This window comes from Tachypleus tridentatus, chromosome 3 (assembly GCF_004210375.1).
Source record: "Tachypleus tridentatus isolate NWPU-2018 chromosome 3, ASM421037v1, whole genome shotgun sequence".
NCBI classification, from domain to species: Eukaryota; Metazoa; Arthropoda; class Merostomata; order Xiphosura; family Limulidae; genus Tachypleus; species Tachypleus tridentatus.
The window spans coordinates 69,156,034-69,177,508 of record NC_134827.1 but is presented as its reverse complement, the minus strand read 5'-3'; the positions used below and the strand labels follow the sequence as shown (position 1 = coordinate 69,177,508).

Genomic DNA, 21,475 nt, shown 5'->3' with positions numbered 1-21,475 from the left:
GTTGTGTAAATTTATGCTTATTTGTATCTTGTAACCACTGCTAAACTAATAAGATAACGACTGTTTTCAGAAAACTAGTTGCGAATATTAATTTAACAACCTAAAACTTAACATTTTAGTGAACTTTCAAGTTCAGGCTTAGATGTAAACATAATAGCAACTCGATCTCGCACATTGTACGTGACTGCTTACGCAATCTTTCCACATCAGGTTGTCTGGAAGCACAACACATATACACCCTCGATAAAAACCCTGCCTCTCTCAGTTATTTACAGATAAGTCTTAATTTATGCCTTTATCGAATATAGTCCGTAATTAACAAAAGCTTAATATTAGGCCTAAGACAAGTGGCCTTGTATACAAGTTGTATACGCTTTCTGCTTTAATTTGGTTAGAGCTAAATTTTGCCGTACTAAATACTATCAGTGATTAAGTTTGTAATGTATTACTACGACCTAACATTAGATCTTTCATTAGAATGCATTGCTAAACTTAACATCTTGCATCAAATACCTACTAAAGTTTAAATTCCTTCTCACTTTGTTATATTTACGTAAGAGAGACTTTGCGAGCTCATCTAAGTGCATGGCAATTGCTTGCTTCAGTTCCCCGGGTACAGAAATGTCTCCGATTTCAGACCCATCTTCGATCTCACTTATACAGTCGTCCAGCGGGGGAAAGTTTGCGAAGTTATCATTATCTGTTCGTCGTTTCCATAACGGTAGCATTTTTTGTAAAGCCTTCAGGGTTTTTTCCGCTTCGATGATGTTGACTCCACCGCCCTGCATCTATTGATTGAGAGCATTGAAGATATCGGCCATGTATGCCAAAATGAGAATGATCTCAGATTTTTCGAAGCAATCTGCATGACAATGCCGGTGCTCTCGCAAAAACAGGGCTAATTCCACACGCATGGCAAAAACACGATTCAGCAACTTTCCCTGGGATAATCACCGAACGTTAGAATGGTACACAAGTACCTCGAATTCAGAGCCCATTTCATTACACAGCTCTTTGAAGATGCAGTGCTTCAGGACTCTATATTTCGCACAAAGTTCACATATTCCACTACAATTTTTAATATTCTGCCAGTTTTGAAGGCAAGGATTTTGCAGCCAACGCATGCCTGTGCAGAACACAGTGCGTTACAATGGTGTGTGGTGCATCGGATTTCACCAGAGTTTCGTTCCACCATGACTGGAGCTCCGTCCGAACAAACTGCAGAAACCATATCTCACGAAAGATCGTTGTCTCTGAAGAAGTCATCCACAAGTTTCTTCACGTTGGCTGCCTTAGTTGTTGTGAGAGGCTTACAAAATAAAAAAATCTTTTATCTCGTCGTTCTTCACATAGCGCACGAATACAACAAGCTGGCTTAGATTGGAAACGTCGGTGGTCTCGTCGAGTTGAAGGCTGAATTTTGCTGGGCTTGAAATCAGATCTGCAACTACTTGAGCCAAGATGTCATCGCTCATGTCATCTATTCTGCTGCTGATGGTGTCATTTGAAGGAGGACTTTGAGATAACTTATTTTCAGCAGCTTTTCCCAGCATGATATTCGCCATCTTCAACGCAGCTGGTTTTACGAGTGCTTCACCAATGGTGTGTGGAGATTTAATTGTATGCAGTTTCAAACATTCGTTTCTCAATTCACTATCAACTTTTTAAAAAACTACTGGCTTGTGTGTGGAGGGTGTTGATTTAAATCGGGGTGTGATAAGTGCTTGTTGTTTTGGGCAATATGTCAAGGTATAGTGTGAAGCTAATGCTCCATGGTTCGTATCCTGTTAGGGCAGATGTATATATCGAACTCCGCACCTTGGGTCGCGTGGTGTACGATGGAGCTTCTCAAAAACTTCCCATAAAGCTTCAAATGAACAATAACTTTTTCGGCCATGCGTCACTCCACTTACAATATTCAAGAGAGCTTTCCATAACTTGAAGCTTCAAGTAATAACCTTCTAAGCCTGTACTGTTATTTTTGTATGAAAAACTTGTTATTAATAGAATATTATCGCTAGCTGCTTTTTATTAGTTGAACATGTTTTCCCGAGGTGTGAACAATGTTAAAATTAAACTTTATATTAGTGTCTACAAGCATTAATTAATTTTTCTTTCAAGCGAGTTTGAAAACCATTAAAAGTTGTTGTATTGGTGACAAAATATACTTTTTAATTGACCTATATAATTGTTATACGTTGAGGGAAATAATATAGAAGAGTATTCATTGAAGTAAAGTGGATATTGGAATGTGGTATGCACTTTTGAATAGCTAATCATATTCAATGGATTATGTCTCTACGTATCATTTAGTGATGTAGAAATTAGGCCTTTCGAATTAACAGACAGTGTTTCTTAAATTTATGATGTAAGTTTCAAATACATGTAACTTTGTGAAAGTTAGTAGCATTTATTGTGCTGCACTAATGTATTGTACTCGTATAAAACATGAATTTCCAATAAACTGACGTAGAAATACAGAAATATTTTAGTAGTTTATGAGACTACAGAAATTTATAAATTCATAAAAACTGAATGCAAATTTTGGTTTTGCAAAAATGTGGAAGCTAATTTCATGTTATATGTTGAAAAATATAAAATCGATAATACATACGGTCATGTTAAAATGTTAGGACACCCTATGAAAGCCTCTGTACGTTTGTAACATTTGTGGATATATAGATATTTAATCTCAATTTTAACAATACTGAGAGATTATAGGAATATAACTAAACAATTAAAACTGAAGAAAAGACTTTTCAAGATCTTCTGTAAATGTAATTCTACAAAAATGCATATTCTAACTGAGGAAAAGTTAGGACACCCCCACATTTATTCCCACTTAAAATGGCTCAACTCACACACAGGTGTATCACACAAGGTGCACATGATTAGAAAGAAGATCGTTACTCGGCATTTTGAATGAGGCTTGCCCTATTTAAACCTCAGACATTTAATTTGGTGTGCTCCTGACTGTTGAAGTGAGAGTGAGCACATTGGTGAGAGCAAAAGAGCTGTCTGAGGCCTTCAGAAAGAAAATTGTAGCAACTATGAGTCTAGTAAAGGATTTAAAAAGATCCCAAAGGATTTTGAAATCAGCCATTCCACTGTCCAGAAAATAGTCAACAAGTAGAGGGCTTTCAAAATAACTTGCAGCATGCCCAGGTCTGGTCGTCCAAGCAAGTTCACTCACGAGAGCAGACAGCAAGATGATAAAAGAGGTCTCAAAACACCATAACATGTCATCACGGGACCTATAGCAGGCTCTGGCTACTGTTGATGTGAAAGTGCATGCCTCTACAATCAGAAAGAGACTGCACAAGTTTAATTTGCATGGGAGGTGTGCAAGGAGGAAACATTTGCTCTCTAAGAGAAACATTAAGGCCAGACTGAAGTTTGCCAGAGAGAATGTAGACAAAGACCAGGACTTATGGAATAATGTTCTTTGGACAGATGAGTCCAAATTTGAATTATTTGGATACCAGAACAGAGGACATGTTTGGCGTAAACTAAATACAGCATTCCAAGAAAAGAATCTCATACCAATTGTGAAGCATGGAGGTGGAAGTGTCATGGTTTGGGGCTGCTTTGCTTCAGCAGGACCTGGACAGCTCACAATCATAGAATTCACCATGCATTCTACTGTGTATCAGAGGGTACTTGAGGAACATGTGAGTCCATCTGTAAGAAAATTAAAGCTGTAGCGGAACTGGACCCTGCAACACGACAATGACCCAAAACATACCAGTAAATCCACCAAGGACTGGCTGAAAACTGAGAAATGGAGAGTCCTGGAATGGCCGACTCAAAGCCCAGATCTTAATCCCATTGAGATGCTGTGGGGTGACTTGAAACGGGCTGTATATGCAAGAAACCCCTCAAACATCTCACAGCTGACAGAATTCTGCATTGAGGAGTGAGGCAAACTTTCTTCAGACCGATGTCAGAGACTGGTACAAGAAGCATCTCACTGCAGTTATTTCAGCCAAAGGGGGTAACACTAGCTATTAGGGGGTAGGGTGTCCTAACTTTCCTCAGTTTTTGTATTTTTATGCATTTTTGTAGAATTACATTTACAGAAGATCTTGAAAAGCCTTTCTTTAGTTTTAATTGTTTAGTTATATTCCTATAGTCTTTCAGTATTGTTAAAATTGAGATTAAATATCTATATATCCAAAAATGTTACAAAAATGCACAGGCTTTCATTGGGTGTCCTAACTTTTTCACATGACTGTATTATGAATGAACAAAAATATTATTATTCAATTTTATTATTCATTTATTCAGTCAGCAGTTCTACATTTTCAATTCTGGCGGTGGGTGATATTGATTACTTTTCTCCTCTCTTGTTTGTCACAGCTAATTGCTATATTATGGACACAAGCGCAGATAGCCCTTGTATAGCGTTGCGCGAAAGAGTATTGATATTTCAGTTATAACTTATCTCTCTTCACTCTTTCTAATTTGTGAAATGTTTATTACAGAAAAACACGCATGTCATCCTTTAATTAACATTCCCCGCTGGTACAGCGGTAAGTCTACGATTTACAACACTACAATCAGAAGTTCGATATCCCTCGGTGGACTCAGCAAATAGCCCGATGTGAAAGATGTGAAATTGCTATAAAAAACGTCCCCTCCCTTAAATGTCCGAGCTTAGGTTTAGTAAAAGGATTTCAAACGTTTTTAACGTTATTTAGTCAAAAATACATGTTCCATTATAGTTAACGATTCACAAGCTTCTGAATGCCACTTCCATAAAATTCTTGGGGTTTGGAGGAAAATAATGTATAGAGGGTAGATTTGACATCTTCATGTGTTCCAAACTCTTTTCCATCAAGATAGCTCTGAAAACTTCGGAATAGATGATAATCATATGGAGCAAGGTCTGGAGATGCGCAAGTTTTCCCAGTCTAACTTTTCAATCTTTGCAGATGTGATCCTTGCTGTATGGGGCAGTGCATTATCCTAGTGCAACACAACACCTTTACGATTGATCAAAGCAGGCCTCTTTTCTTTCAATACAATATTCAAGCATTCTAACTGTTAACAATAGAAGTCTGATGTAATCGTTACATTGAGTGGCTGGCAGCAACTCAAAGTGGATCACATAACAATATCCCACCAAATGTTTAAAAAGACTTTCCTAGGATGGAGCTACATTTTGGGCTGTGCTTCAGCCAATTTATCTCCACTAAGCCATTGTCTGCAGAACTTAACATTATTATAAAATATTCATTTTTCATCTCCATTCACTAACCAATCCAAAAAAAAAGGTGAGTTATGTTCACAAGAGTGCAGAGAAATGCAAATGCCCAATCTTGCTCTAAGGTTGGCTTCTGTCAAATCATAGGGGACTAATTTTTCTAAGTTTTGACATCTTTCCAAGCTGTTTCAGATGACGGTGAACTGTTAAATGGATTGAATTAAGCTCCTATGCTAGTTCTTCAACTGTTGCAGCACAATCTTCATCAAGTGCAGTCAGCAGCAAGTCATTGTTAAACTCAACATGACGACTTGAATGTGGCACATCACTTAAGCTGTAGTCACCTGATCTGAATTTCTGAAACCACCTTCGACATTTTCTTTCATTGAGAGACTCCACCCCTAAACACCTTGAATGTTTCGTGTTGTTTCTGCTGCACTATTGCCCTTATTTAAATACGTGAAGTATTATATGCCTAATGTGCTCCTCAGACACACCCATCTTCGTAAGGGTTTATTTTATTAATGATCGGAAAAAGTGGAGTTGGGTTAATTTATTTTATACATGTCCAACTACAAAATTTAGTCATTAAAGCCTTCTACAAAGACAGAAATGATGTAGTGCTTTCTGTATTAAATTTTTAGACGTTACCTATGGATATAAGACTTGATATAAATATGGCCATGCAACACTTCGACCTTCTTCTTAGATCATCATCAGGCAAAAGAAAATAACGATAATTTGACATATTATAAAATACAAGATTAAAATAATATTCCAACTGCATGGAACGTGAACAACAAAAAAGCCTCAAATGGAAATACCGACATAAAAGTCTTCTCAAGGCAAAGTTTAACAGGAGCTAAACTAATGTTAAGAATACAGTTACCTGGCTGGATGCATTTAGAATATTTTCTTTCTAAATGTGAGAATGAATAAATTGCTTCTCATAAGCATATACAAAATACGAAAGTTATGAAGCTTTGTAAAGCTATTAACAACAAAAATGCTAACAATTCAATTTTTAAGTTTTAGTGATGTTATTTTAACCAAATCCTGCAAAACTGCCTTTTGAAAAGCTTTTAGTTTCTCCATCCCACCAACTTATTTAAGTTTCACTGATTAAACATTGTCTTTCTGAAATTGTATAAAAACATAAATTTGCCTGTTTCTGGTCCCAATAATTCTACTCTTGCACAAGACTAAATTCAAATCCCTTACATTTTAATATTTTCAAAATCATAATTTTTCTTACCAATCTTTCTCCCTTAAAAATGAATAATTTTAGCTTTATAAGAGCTTTACACAATCCAAACATAATCATAACACACCCAGGCAAAGGAAATGGAGATGCGTTATCGGATTACCTTTGAAAAATTAACCATCATTTTGAGTGATACTGTAAAATTCAAACCCTTTACGTCAGATATGCTCTTCCTAATCATTCAAAAGGAAGAAAAGATATAATGCTCCCTCAGAGATTTAAAAACAGTAACATTGTTACTGACAATGCATTCAACCTAGTGGCCTAGTACAATATATAGCCTCCATGAAGTTCATAAACAGAATCGTCCATTACGAACTATACTTTTTTCAATCAAAACGCACAGTTAGGAGTAAACAAATTCCTTTAATAAATTTACTGTCGAGGACTCGTTTTCATTTGTCAAAGAGTTAAAAGATCTATATCTTCCCAATGAATGTCTTATGGCTAGTTTTGATATAAGTTCTTTAGTCACAAACATTCCATTGGGTGAGACCATTAACATTTGGTTGGAAAAATTTTCAAGGGAAGTCTTTTGTTATGGCTTAACTAAAGAACAACTTAAATCTTTAATTATCCATTCTGTAAAAAACAAACATTTTATATTTAATAGAAAACTATATAACCAAATTGATGGAGTTGCTATAAGATCCCCATGAGGACCAACTCTAGCTAACATTCTTCTGGGCCACCATGAGCAATCTAGGTTGAACAACTGCCCATAGAAATTCAAAACAATATTTTACAAACGCTACGTTAATGACACTTTCGTTATTTCTCAATCAAAATATGAAGTTCAACAGTTTCTTGATAATTTAAACTCGCAACACTCGTCTATAAAATTTACCTGTGAAATCGAAAAAAATACTTTGCCATTTCTAGATATTGTAACTACTCGAGGTGCTCAAAGTTTTTAATGTCAATATATTGAAAGAAAACGCTCACGAGACAGATTACCCAGTTTGATAGCTTCATCCCTATAAAATATAAGATCAGTCTAGTAACATTTCTACTGACTTGAGCCTTTAAAACCTGTTCAGCTTATCTCATTTTATACTTTGAGATTGGTTCTCTTCGTGAAATATTATTGTCTAATGGATATCCTGAGAAAATAATTGCAAGCCGAATCAGGATATTCATGAACAAAAGATTTAAAACTCCCATAAAAATATTCACAGCTGATAAATGCCCACTTTCATTAACTATCCCTTACCTAAGACAACAAAGTGTCATACTTTCTGAACAACTTAGGTCTTTAATAAGGAAGTTTTATCCTCAAGTGAAATTTAAGATGATTTTCAAACAAATCATTCTTTAGATTAAAATATATCTCGAAAACGAAAGGTAGTCAGTCTATCTATTTTTATCCCTGGATTTTGTATAAATACATGTATAGTGCCTGCAAGGCTACCGATGCGAGAGAACTAAACAACTTTACCGTTCATACCTGCTAACATGTGGAGGTATCACTGAGATCAGGTAACATTCGGCGATCCATGACCACATAAATGAAACTGAATATCCGATAATTCACTTAGGATTCGCCGACTTTTGCAATAGTAGTTATGTCCTTGAAATGTCAATAAAAATAAGTATATCTATAGAACCAATGTCTCCTGTTTTTAATATAACAGTCCTCCTGTCCTTGTTTTAAAGCAATTTATACTAAAATATGAATTTATAATAAACTAACTTATAAAAGATGTTTATACAAATACCCTCCACCCAATGGCACAACGGCATGTCTGCGTACAACTCACACCACTTTCAATATCCGTGTACATATAGCCTATTATGTAGCTTTGTGCTTAATTCCAAAAAATCAAAAGTTTAAATAAACTAAAATCAAAAAGTAAAGGTTTCTAATCTTATTTCTTCGTCCCTATTCGATTCTGTTTGTAAATAGTCAATAATACCGTTAATTAACTTTATTGTTGTTCTTGTTTCACGCCATTTGAACATTAATCTTGTATTCTATAATGTGTTAAATTATCGTTATTTTCTCTTGCCTGATGATGACCCAAGTGGAAGGAAGGTCGAAGGCCATATTTACACACACACACACACACGTATATAAATATATATATATATATTTCTTCATTTTGAAACAGTAACATCACTGTTTCATCATGTTCGTATTATCACGAGTATTAATTCTCGTTAGTTGTGATTTTCCATTACGTCAAGAATGGAGAAATTATCCGTACTATATTCTAGTCTATTATAGTACAGGGCCAGGAACTAAACACTCTTAACGATATATTTTAACCAACAGATGTCGCATTTAAGACGCATTTTTATTTATTCTGAAAATGGCGCTTTACAAAGAAGAATGTAAATGTGTTGTAGAAACAACTGTGGTTAACATTGGGAATCACAAACCAGAAACTCCTCTATATTCAAAGTAAGATATTTAGTGTCCATTTCTTAATTTAAGGTTATCAAGTTGAGAGTAACGGGTATTAGGATTGTTTTTGAAGCTGTGTTATGGGCACTGTAATGTCTCTTCAGAAAAATATCGTTATCGCGACATTAAAATAAATTTACCACGCCCTAAACATTATGGCCGTATGGGATAGGTTGTACTATATTGGTGAATAGCCTTATGGGATACCCAGCTATCAGTGGAGTTTGTAAGTGACGTTGCAAAGATGGAAAAACGGTATTATTTACGAGAAATTAAATATATAGTTAGAAAATATTATAACAGTAAAATATTTTTTAAATCAAAAGATTATTTTTCTTTCAGCATGTACAAGCACGGAATGATGTTGTTCTTCATCTCGTTAAACCAAGGCTACCTTTACCCAATCACCCCTATAAAAAGTGAAAATTAACTTTTTCAGAAAATCATGATTTCTATTTAAAATTTTCGTCAGTGAATGCAGAGCGACATAGTCCTGCGACCATAATGACTCATTTTATTTTGAGTGGTAAACAAATTAGCCCGTGGCTTTTCACAAGGTATGCTGAAGATATGCATCAAACTTCAAATCAGTTATTGATGTTATATATTGTAATTTCAGGTTAACTTTATGGAATCGTTATGATGACCGAGCATAAAGCCAATAATTAGCACTTACGCTATATTATCGCTTGTAATAACAATCATTTATTAACCATAGCTTTATATCCACACACACACACACACACACAATTTCGGCAGGTTATTTGGGTATAAGATAAATGTTTCTTGCGAAACATTAATCTCCAGGGGTGCTCGAAGACTAAACAGTCCTCCTTCAACCCCGCACATGATAGAAATTGAGAGAATAACTAAGTGAATAGATGATGGGGATAATCAGATTGATGGATGTAATTTTATTTGTATAAATGCTAGTCTGGTCTGGTAGGCGTGGCAGGCAGCAAAGTGAAGGCAAGACGAACTCCAACCGAAAAGGAGATGAGAAGAGACGACGAGAAGCAAGCCGGATAAAACATGAACAACACCCAAACGGGCCGTTTCAGGGCCGGGCATGGATCGATGGATTAAAGTGCCCTGGCAGGGATCTATAGATCCAATACCTAAGATTTAGGTGTGGGGGAAACGGGAGTACCCCGAGAAAACCCACTTTCACTAGACGGGACCGAATGAAGACCTTGAGATGTGCTGGTCTTGTAAAGTGGATTTGACCTGAAACGAGACTGAAAACAACAGGATACGTTAGCAAAAAAGAGAAACAAGAGTTACGTTGTGTTAGACTGATTGAGGATAAAATTATATGGAGATAAATATTTACACCAGGATTTGGGAGTAGCTGCTATGTTTTTGAAGTCAGAAGTGAGTGCGTTACGATGAGTGGATTTTTTATAGTATTTGGTAGCTAGTTTAATGAATTGTCCCAAAATTGGCAAGATTTTAGTGTGTTTCTGAACATATTCAGCTGGTGTGTAGAGTGGCAGGCGGTGTGCGAGTCGTATAACTCGATTGTGGAGTCTCTGTAACAGTAGTAATTGGTTCTTGTTAATGTTGCATGTTACCATGGCTCCATATTCTATTAGAGGTCTAATTAATGTTTCGTAAATATATAAAATAGTTTGAGATCTGCAACCATGGGTGTAATGACTAATTTTGCAGAGGTACGAGATTCTGGTTAGCACTTTCTTCCTAATGTTTTTGAAATTTGAATTCCAACTAAGTCTTGTGTTGATTGTTATACCAAGGAATTTAGCAGTGTTAGAGAAAGAGATAGGGGTGTTATAGAGATAAAGTTTTGCAAGCTTAACTCGTTTTAATCTTTTGTTAAGCCTATGGTGAAGGATTATAGCCTGGGTTTTAGAGGGATTGAGTGTAAATTTCCATTTATTGCACCAGAGAATGATTTTATCTGAAGCTTCTTGTACTTTCTAAGCTGCTAATGGGGGGTTCCATGAAGTGGACCATAAGGCAGTGTCGTCAGCATATTGTGATGCATAGATTGATGACGTGGTCGGCTGCGGTAGGTTATTAGTAAGGAGTGAGTATAGTAGGGGGCTCAGAACCAATCCCTGTGGGACACCTGCTTTAAAGGTGAACGACTGAGAAAGATTTGAGTTTGTTCTGACTTTAGCTGTTCGGTTTTCTAGAAAATTTGAAATTCATCTAAGGAAAGTGGGGGGTATTTTGAAATTTAAGAGTTTGTATCTTAAGCCATTGTGCCAGACTATATCGAAAGCTTTTTGTACGTTTAAGAATACCGCGAGCGTAGCTTGGAGTTTGTTGAACCTTGTAAAGCTTGTTTCTACAAGCTGTACAAGGTGATCTGCAGTTTGTCTATTTTTGCGGCCTGCATTCTGAATATTAGATAAAATGTTTTCGTTTTCTAATTTCCAGAGCAATCTGGTAGTGTTGATTTTTTCCATTAGTTTGCCTATACAATTTAATAAACTTTATATCCAAAGTAGGTCTGCCTCTTTTATGCTCTCAGCGAAGAGACATAGTCAATGGAAAATCAAAGCCAATCCCTTAAAAGGGGAAAGAGCCTGGCTTTCGCTAAGACTATCACTTTAGATTAACAAACAACTTCAGTTAACCAATTTCGAAATCAGGTGACTAATTTACTCTTGCCTCGTGTGGGGTGAAGAGAAACAGTAGTTTCTGACCGCCCCGGGTTATTTTTCGTTCCCCGAAGGGGAAAGAAATAATAAGTTAACCCAAATACCTCTCCAGTATCAACCAATTCCACTGACAAGGGTATAGAGCAGGGGTTCTTAACCAGGGGTGCGAATATGATTCCCAAGGGGTGCGAGGATGCCCATGAATAATTAAAGCAAATCTATATTTTTACATAAGAGTATGCTTTATATTTTTAGCTTTTTTTATATTTAAGTTTCCAGGGGGTGCGAGAAATGATTACTGATTTGAAAGGGGTGCAAACACTGAAAAAGGTTAAGAACCACTGGTATAGAGGTTTTGCGTGAACCTGTTAGTGTCACGTGACCACAACGAGGTATGTAAACATATCGCCATATTGGGTGGCAAGTGTCCCGCATGACTGAACGAGTTAACAACTACTGTATTCAGTACTATTCACATGTAAATGGCTGCCGCTGGCTTTTCATCACTTGTAGCACACCTGACAGGTGCTGAAAAGGCCAGGTATGAGGAAAAAGTGAAGGAACTGGGTGTAGGAGACCATATATGCTCCCCGCCACGTGTATTTACGCCAGTAATATCCAGCCAAGACAACGTTGCTCAGAGTCAGACTGTTGCCGCAGTAGATCTGCCAAATATTACATATGGTGACATTTATATATATTTGATAAACAGGACTTCCACCTATACACATGAAAGTCTAAAAGGTTACAAAAACCTTGATGCGTACAAGCACTTTGTGGCAGGATTTGTACAGAATGTCCAGATAACCAATGCAACGTCGGATAAAGTTATCATTACAGCAAAGGTTTGTACATCATGTTATATTACATACATGTATCATGTACTCTGTATGATAGATTTAACTACATGTTAGACGAAGACTAGATACTGAAGTAAAGTAGGGCCCCCATTTTAATAAATGGTTCAATATTATTGTACTACATGTAGTACTGAATATGCTGAACATTGTTTAACAACTGAATGTACAGCCAACAAAGTAATTATTTGCACACTTTTTAATCTTGTGCCAGTTGTGGTTTTCTGATGAATCACTTAACTTGGTCCTTTAAGAGATATTAACATTTTGTCTCAATGTACAAATGGCTATATAACCTATTCATCATGAATAATATTGTTCCTTCAGTAAATTTACTATTCAGTTATTTAAAAGTAAAAGAAAAGTGTGCAAAAAAATTTCTTTGAGTGGTGCTGCAGTGTGTTCTGCTATACATATATCATGCATGTAAGTTTCAATTTATTCAGCCTGGCTATAAATGAATTATACATACCTGACACAAAATGTTTACTATAAAGTCTGGTGTGCTCTGTGGGTGTCCAGTTTTTCCTATTAACAGTTGCAATCTATCGCCTTCTTCGTCGGGATCTTTAGGAAATCAGTAGTATGACACATTTTCCACCTGTCCATGTCGATTTGAACAGTTAAATGCACAACATGAGTGTACCATCACGCACTTTTGACTATGAATCACCCTTGTGTTGGAATATAAACACGCCGAGCGTGCCACCCATCATGGCGGTCAGCAGTAACTCGGTCAAGAGTGACGTCACACGCAAAACCTCTATAGAATAACTACTAAAACTGTCATGATAGGTTACTTAGTGTCTTAATGGTAACAAAGTGAACAGACAGATACTGAGATTCAACATGTAAAAATTTTTATTGATATCAGTTCATCTCGCAAAGATAAGGTATTTAAATGTATTTTAGAAATGAACTTACTATTAACAATTTATGAAACTACTACTACTACAAAAAAATTTATGTTGATATAAATTACATTTAGTGTTACAGTGCATATGTATTTTATTAACATTGACTTTATAGGTAGGGCCTATACATTTAATTACTAACAAGAGCATAAACACTTAAGATCTTAACAAGAGCTAGTACTAAATATATGGGTTCTCCATCCTTGATGAAGCAAAACGGCTTTAAGCATCTGTTCAACACATATCCTTATGTTGGCAGTTTGGCTAGATTTAATATTAACCAAGAAGTGTCACTATCTTGTCTGAAACTCTGTTATTGTAAGCAGGTGATAGGAAAATTATGGCTAAACTTGGAGCAACTCCAATTAAATATTTACCAGTATTATGATGTTTGTGATCAGACCATTTGGCAGATTGTAATCTTAAGTCTTTAGGGGTTTCAGTTAAAAATTTCTGAGCAATCTGTTATTGTGCAAAGACCAGGATCTTAGTATGTATTTGTTTTGGTGGCAATTATTTATTCTTGTAATGGCCAAAATACACAGTGGCTTAGAACTTTAGACACTGCAGTTAACTAACTATTAACTGAAGAGTAATAGATATTTGAAAACGGTTTGTCATATTGGTTTTTCTAGTCTGAGCATAGATTTATTTGTTCATATACAGCGAGGTGTAAAATATAGAGCTGATTGTTAAATATAATATAAATCTACATCAAGACCTACTTTGTTTTTTTGCAATGAAGTGTAACCCGTATATTATTTATTACAACATGTGAGAATCAGTCTGGTGGAACAGCTGGCTCTGTATTATTTTTAAGGTAACTTTGTGTGACTGATAGTGCTTTTGTATATATTCCAAACCCTGTGGTGAAAAAGAGATCCCCTTTTTACTTTGCAGTGAAATGTGGCTCATATATTATTTGTTACTACATCCAAGAATCAGCCTGGCTGAACCACAAGACCTGTTTTTCTATGGTAAATATATATAACTTGTTCTGATTCTGTATGCATTCCAAGCTCTATGGTGGCAAAATGGATTCATAGACACATTTATATGCAAAATTTGGGTTGAGAAAATATTTTACATAGAAGAGCAAACAACGTTTCGACCTTCTATGTAAAATATTTTCTCAACCCAAATGAGCCATTTTTGCATATAAATTTCTCAACAAGTGGGTTTCTCGACATCACTGATCATAGATAAGTTTTTTTACATAGATGCTAACTTTATTTGTTTGCTGATTATAATGTATAAGATTCATTCAAGATGTGTCAAAGCTTGACGTATTTTCATTATGTTTTATAGAAAAAAATGTATAATTTTCTTTGATTTTATTTTCCACAAGGGATGAGAGTTAAGAAAAAGAAATAAGGTTTGGGTAACTATCTTCAGCTTGGCCCGTAAATACTGTTTAATATATATACAAATAATTACTTATTTTGATTTGTACTAAATATTTTAAAATTCTGTTAATTTTACTACTAACAGCAGAATACTTCTTGATAAGTGAAGGTAGTTAATTACCACTGTGCAAAGAACTTTTCTTCAGGTATACTACTAAATAGGTTTCCTTCTGTATTAACCCTTTCATGACAGACTCAGTATAAAATATTTATGCAAGTTCATATACACTTTTGAACATGTTAAGTATTTATACTATCCTCTCTAATGCAGTATTTATACCTTCACAAACTTTGGTAGGCTTTAAGTGTATATTACAGGTGTTTCTTACACAAAAAAATTGAATTTTTTAATGAAGTATCTTTACAAGAGATGTGTTTGTGAAAATATTGTCTATTTTATTAGTAGTCCATGTACAAAGTGATTTTCATATTATTATTATTTTTTAATATCTTTATTTCAAAAATTTCAAATATTATTTGTATAACCTTCATAACCTCTTAAATACATTTCTAATGTGTGTTTTTAGTAAAACTTTATATTTTATCTGTTATTTTCTCTGCACTAAATTTATACAGTGTTGATCAGTTTGACAAACCTTGTAACCACCATAAATAAAAAGATTAATGATTCCTGTTTTGTTCGAGAATGATTGCATATTATGATATGAAACACAAATATTTAGTATAAATAGTTTAAATCTCAAAACATTATATATTTGTACATTTGTATATTTTACTGACTATTTCAGCCATACCTAGTTAGCGTTACAGAACTTGCAAAGATGCAACACACATGCACTAATGTTACCATATCCAACTGACCTTTAGTCTTTACAAAGTGACCTGTCTGGGTGTGTTTTAGTGGACTACTATTTTCTAAAATTCAGTCACATTCTTCTTAAAACATTGAACAGTAAATAAAGAATTAAAGCAAACAATTATCTCTTCTAACTATGACCTTTGTACACAATTGTTGCTTGCTGTTGCTAAACCTTTTAAAATTTTTGCAAATGAGGATGTGGAACAAAATTTTTTTCACATTTCATATACACATTTGAAGTAACTTAAAAAACATAAATTACTCTATAAGTACCATAGAATTCTACTATAATTTATCAGTTTTGTTATCTAAGCTGTATTTCTGTCTAAAAAAAATGTGAAATTTCAAAAAGATTCAAACTACCTCCTTGAAATCTTGTTTTGAAAGAATGAGTTGACATGATAATATTTCAAAATGACTAAGAAAGTCACTAGAATATTTTGAGTTTTCATTTGGTTATTCACACATTATAGACAGAAGTAAGTGTATATAAAAAAGTGTTTTCAAAAATGAAAATAAGTGTGTTTGATTCAGTACGAGTGATATATCAGCAATCAGGAAAGATAGGAGGTTTGTATTTTATATTCTAGCTTGTCAATGTAGGTATTTCATGTTTCTAATGTGTACAAACTACGGGTTGTGTATTTGGACATCACAAATATCAAATGTAAATCAATGTTGCATTCAACATGACACAAAAAATCAACATTTAGGTGTGTGATTTTTCAATATTTGCCTATAAAATAAGAAATCAACTAATCTATAACATGGCAATTTGACTTATAATCTTTATTTTGATACAAAACTTATTGACATAGGTTCATAAAATAGTAATTGAGTAAAATGTTAAATGTGAGTCAACAAATGGCACTACATGCCTTTTACCTATGACAGTAGGGTTAAATATGATAAAATATACAAGGGCAACAAAGTTCTTTAATCTATTTGCAGTGAAAGGGTTAAACAAATGTGTGATAAACACATGTAAATGAAATTAACATCAGGAACATAGTTTATAAAGATGTTTGTATTATCTAAGTTTTAATTTCTTATTTTCAAAAGAAAATTTTCAACCCACATAGTAATGTGTGAGTACTTAATTTTCCGTTAAGTTTATATAACTTCATAAGTACATGCATTTAGTCTCTGTTATGCATACACAAGTAATTTTATGGTCCAGTGAATAGTTTCAGCATCCTAACTTCTCCATTTGGTGAGATATTAAAAAAACTTTCCTAACCTATTACAGGTACCTGCTCCATCTATCTTTGACTTCCAAGGCAGGTTTTAAACTCTTGTCACCTTTTTTCCATAACCATTAAAAAGAGCTTATTTTAAAATTTCAAACTTGCATTGGTCATTTTGAAATTGAGGTCTTGGTTGTATAATATGGTGGTAAGTTAAAGTAATATTTGCATAATTTAATAACTTTTTTAACTTACTAATATTTTAGTTAAATTATAGTTGTGTTTAGACATCCTATTATAGTAAATTGTTTATTATATATATTTTTTCAAATGTGCATTGTTGTGGATAAGTTTTATACAGTGTAAATAAAGTTTAGGTTTTTAGGTGACAAGTGCAGAACTTCCAAGCTCTGCAGGTGTGTGTTTGGGAATCTTCTGAATTTGTTCCCGTTATTATATGTTGCTTTTCAGGGATGAATGAACGTCATGATATACTTCATAAAGTAAAATTATAAAAATAAATTGTGAAAAGTTAAAGTATTTAAATCAAGAATAACGTCAACCCAAGACATTGAAACAAGGTATGTATTAAAAGAAGAGAAAGATATGTTAATTTCGTTTCACAACTTTTAACTTTTAATTTCACTGTGCATTGGGAATTCAGCAACGGTTAGTTGATTTTCACATAGGAAGTTTTAGAGATTATATAAATGAATGTTGAAGAGCAAGAAATGTGAAGATTTTTTATTCTTAACAGGAAAATCATCTTACTCTCCCATGTAGTGAGTTATTTCATAAATTCATGGACAGGTGTTTAGAAAAAAATACTTAATTTAAAAATATATATATTTTTGCATAAACATATTTATAATACTTACCAAAAGTTTGACAGATTTTGTGAAGATTTGCTTATTAATTTAATGATAGGCATAAATTCATGGTTATGTCATGGTCAGAGGTCTGTTAGGGTGTCCAAGTTCATGTTTGTGGGTTAATGTGTATTGTGAGATTCTCTAAAATTATGGAGTGTGTGTATAATAACAAAAGCTCTGTCTCTAAGATATATATATATATATATATATATATATGAAGATTGTTTTTTTTCTTTTGGCCTTGGTAAAGATGCAATGATGTTTCTTGTGAATTTCAGATTAGCAGAAATAAAAAATGAAGAAGGGAATATTTTTTGCAGAGAGAGAAAATATAGAGAAGCTCTCAGTATGTACAAGAGTGCCATAGGTAAGGGTGCTTGTGTGTGGTACGAGCACACTATCAGTTTAAGTAAGATACATATTCACCAACAGTCTGTCTTCTTTATTGTTATTGACCCTTTTCTTAGGAGATGTTGATAGTAACAGGCTTGGGTGTATTGAATTGGCCTGCCTTTTGAGTGAAATGATGTCATTTTGATTTCTTTACAGAGGCTTTCTGCAGGTGTATGTGTATATATATTTGTTGAACAATAGTACATAATGACATAAAGGACACATTTTGATTATCTATATGTATGTATGTGTATATATATATAGTTGAAAAGTAGTACATAATGACATGTATATGTATTTGTCGAACAACAGAAGGTGATGTAAAGGTCACAGTTTGATTCTCTGTGTGTATATATGTGTATGTATATATATATTTGGTAAACAACAGGACATGACATAAAAGGGCACATCATCTCCCTATGTATGTGTATTAATCAGTCAGATAATGATATTTCCCTTATCTTGTTATGTATTACTCATTTACAAATGGTTACAAGATCAATATTCCTAATTTTGACCTTCACAGAGAAGCAAATGTATTGTGTCTTGTTGAATTCTATGCACTAGCTCAGGTACAATCATAGGAACTACAAGCCAAACTGGACAAATACCATTCAAATAATGATTAGTACTCAGACCTACTCGTATGCTGACAGTAATATAATAAGAGATTTTGGACATATCAAGTTAACTCGGCCACCAGGTAAGTTTAATGTATGAGCAAGTTTTAGGTTACTCTGTAATTTTTACTCATCATTGGGAACCAGGTTGTATTAATTTCAAGCTCTAAGACAGTACTGCATAATGACATAAAGAAATATATATTGTTTCCATTTGTAGTTGCATAGAAATAAATATATACATTTAAACACTTAGTGGTAATTAATAATATATACAGTAAAACCTCTCTAAGCCAGAAACTACATAGGGCAGAAGCTGGAAATATTAAAATTTTGCAGCATTATCTTAAAATTTCTCTTATAAAAGGCCCTCTATATGGCAGAACCTGTATAACGCAGATGGAAAACTATCTTTTACCTACCTTATCTATCAACAAGTAGTATTAATTTTTTATTTAATTAACAACTTCTTTAAATATTAATAAGTTCTTGTTTAATTAATAATTTGTTTAAATATTAATAAATTCTCACATTTTGTTACAGCAAGTAGTGGTTAAATATATTCTATTCTTTTTTCTGCTGTCATTATTATAACAGTTAAATTAGATTCATGATTTGTCTTTTAAGTGTAAAATTCTGCTCTTTAAATAATTCTTAGAAAAAAAAATTTCCTGTCTTCCCTAAAAGTGAAAATCTGTGCTGTTCCAAGAACTTAAGGAAAAATCAACTTCCTGTGAATGGAAAGCAAATATTAAAGCGTGGATAATACTATATGCTATATTCGAGGATTTTTGAACAAATTAAACAAAAGAATGGAACAAGAAAATAGAAATATTGTACTTTTCCTAGATAATGCAACTAGTTCAACTTTCAAATGTTCATTTAGTCTTTCTACTTCCATGTACAACATCAGTTCTACAGCCACTATATAATTCCATTACATGTTGGAATATATATTCCAAGTAGTTGGAATTATGGTAATCTGAGTTCATGATCAGAAAGCTGATCATCTAATTTCTGTCAAATAATAATCTGAATTATTCAGATGGGTTTTGATGCAGATGATCAGGCCTGACAGGGAAACATATCCTGATCCACCACCCTGCCAGCTTTTCTCCTCAGTTCTGTATTAAAGTGCTGTGGTTCAAATTTATATATAACTATGTAGTTATATAGTTACCAAACTATATAAAATTGAAATACAGAAAACTGATATTATTGCAAACATGGATGGCTGTAAGAACGCATCTGAAATGACCACGAAAATTGATGCATTAGATGCACTTGTATTTTTAAATTATTCAACCAAATGTATAATAAAGTGCTTTTAAAACTATGGATTTATTCTTGATAATGGCAAAGATTGTGGAGAAGTTGTCTATTATGATGATTCTGGTGAAATCCCAACTCTGACTGAGAAGATTGATGCAGGTTATTCTGTGAATGCAGAAAGTTTTGTGAATGTTGACAAGAATGTTTAAACAGAAACTGATTAAATTGATTTAAAATCTATAATAGGATCACAAGATGGTAACAGTGTGAGAGATTCAGAAGATGAACAAAATGGAAAAGATAGTGAGTTAATAGAAATTTCTACTTCATTGTGAGTGTTAAGTTATATTAACATTATCAAATTGTGTGGAAAAATGAAGGGGGAAAATGAACTTCATGAAAAGGCTGTAGAATTAACGTTTTCTTTTAACTGCATGAGAAAGTCCATTAAAAAAATTAAACAGTTGAAATTGGACACTTTCTTCAAATAAATTTGATTAAGGTTTTGAAGATTTTGTGTATTTATGTATATTTTGAATGTCTATTTTTGTTCTCATTCTAATGAATATAGCAAACATCTTACTTCCCTTGAGTCAAGCAAGTATAACATTCCACTCAAATTATATATAATTAAGAAAATGGATGTTCACTATGTCTAAGCTAGAAAACCTGCTTAAGCTGGAAATTTTACTTGGTAAGATGGGATTCCATCTTGCATTTTACTGTACAATCTTTACTTTATGCCATCTCAACATTTAGTAATTTCTAAATTTCTGAAATATCTGTAATGAAAATATTTTATACTTTTAATATTAGAAATATAGCACATGATTAAATTAAATTTTGATAATTTTCATAATGTCAAAAGTCATATTATACGAGTTTATTGTCAATAAGATTATTACATTATGATAACACTAGTTGCACATGATTAATCCTCATTCAGAAACTACCAGTAATGCTGAGATTCCACTCACTAAGAAGTGAGGCTTTTGCTTTTTCTTTGGACTGAGATAGCTGACTAATCATGTATAGGCTCTAATAACCATGGAGTTGCCTTATCCTACAAGATGTTTGTATCTGTAGGTGCTGTATTGTGATACCATGACTAAGAAGTGAGGCTTTTGCTTTTTCTTTGGACTGAGATAGCTGACTAATCATGTATAGGCTCTAATAACCATGGAGTTGCCTTATCCTACAAGATGTTTGTATCTGTAGGTGCTGTATTGTGATACCATGACTAAGAAGTGAGGCTTTTGCTTTTTCTTTGGACTGAGATAACTGACTAATCATGTATAGGCTCTAATAACCATGGAGTTGCCTTATCCTACAAGATGTTTGTATCTGTAGGTGCTGTATTGTGATACCATGACTAAGCAGAGATGTAGAGTTCATGCTCTTGGTAAGTGCCAACCTGTAGTGCTGGTTGTGATCAGGCCTGAAAGGGAAACATATCCTGATTCACCACCCTGCCAGCTTTTTTCCTCAGTTCTGTATTAATCTCAAAAATGGTCATTTGGGTGTCTAGATCTGTGGAATATATATACTGTATATAGCTGTCAGTAGTTATGCACTCATGTCATACAGGAAAATCTTGTTTCTTTATGTCAAACATTTTCGGTGTAAG

At 33.8% G+C, this 21,475-nt stretch overlaps 1 protein-coding gene across 12 annotated transcripts in view; it reads left to right on the top strand.

Annotated features, from left to right (window-relative positions):
- Positions 1-8,717: 8,717 nt before the first annotated feature.
- LOC143247082 (dnaJ homolog subfamily C member 7-like) overlaps positions 8,718-21,475 on the top strand; it is a 35,755-nt gene continuing 22,997 nt past the window's right edge. For 2 of the 12 annotated variants that reach the window (XM_076494502.1, XM_076494505.1), the window contains exons 1-5: positions 8,725-8,874; positions 14,179-14,255; positions 17,842-17,930; positions 18,524-18,659; positions 20,095-20,151. In XM_076494502.1, coding sequence (XP_076350617.1) covers positions 18,578-18,659; positions 20,095-20,151 — 139 coding nt within the window. In that variant the 5' untranslated portion in view covers positions 8,725-8,874; positions 14,179-14,255; positions 17,842-17,930; positions 18,524-18,577. Of the gene's footprint in view, positions 8,875-12,150; positions 12,353-14,178; positions 14,256-17,841; positions 17,931-18,523; positions 18,660-19,263; positions 20,152-20,595; positions 21,251-21,475 lie in introns of those variants that run through there. The other 10 variants (XM_076494499.1, XM_076494500.1, XM_076494501.1 and 7 more) reach the window with 8 other exon arrangements.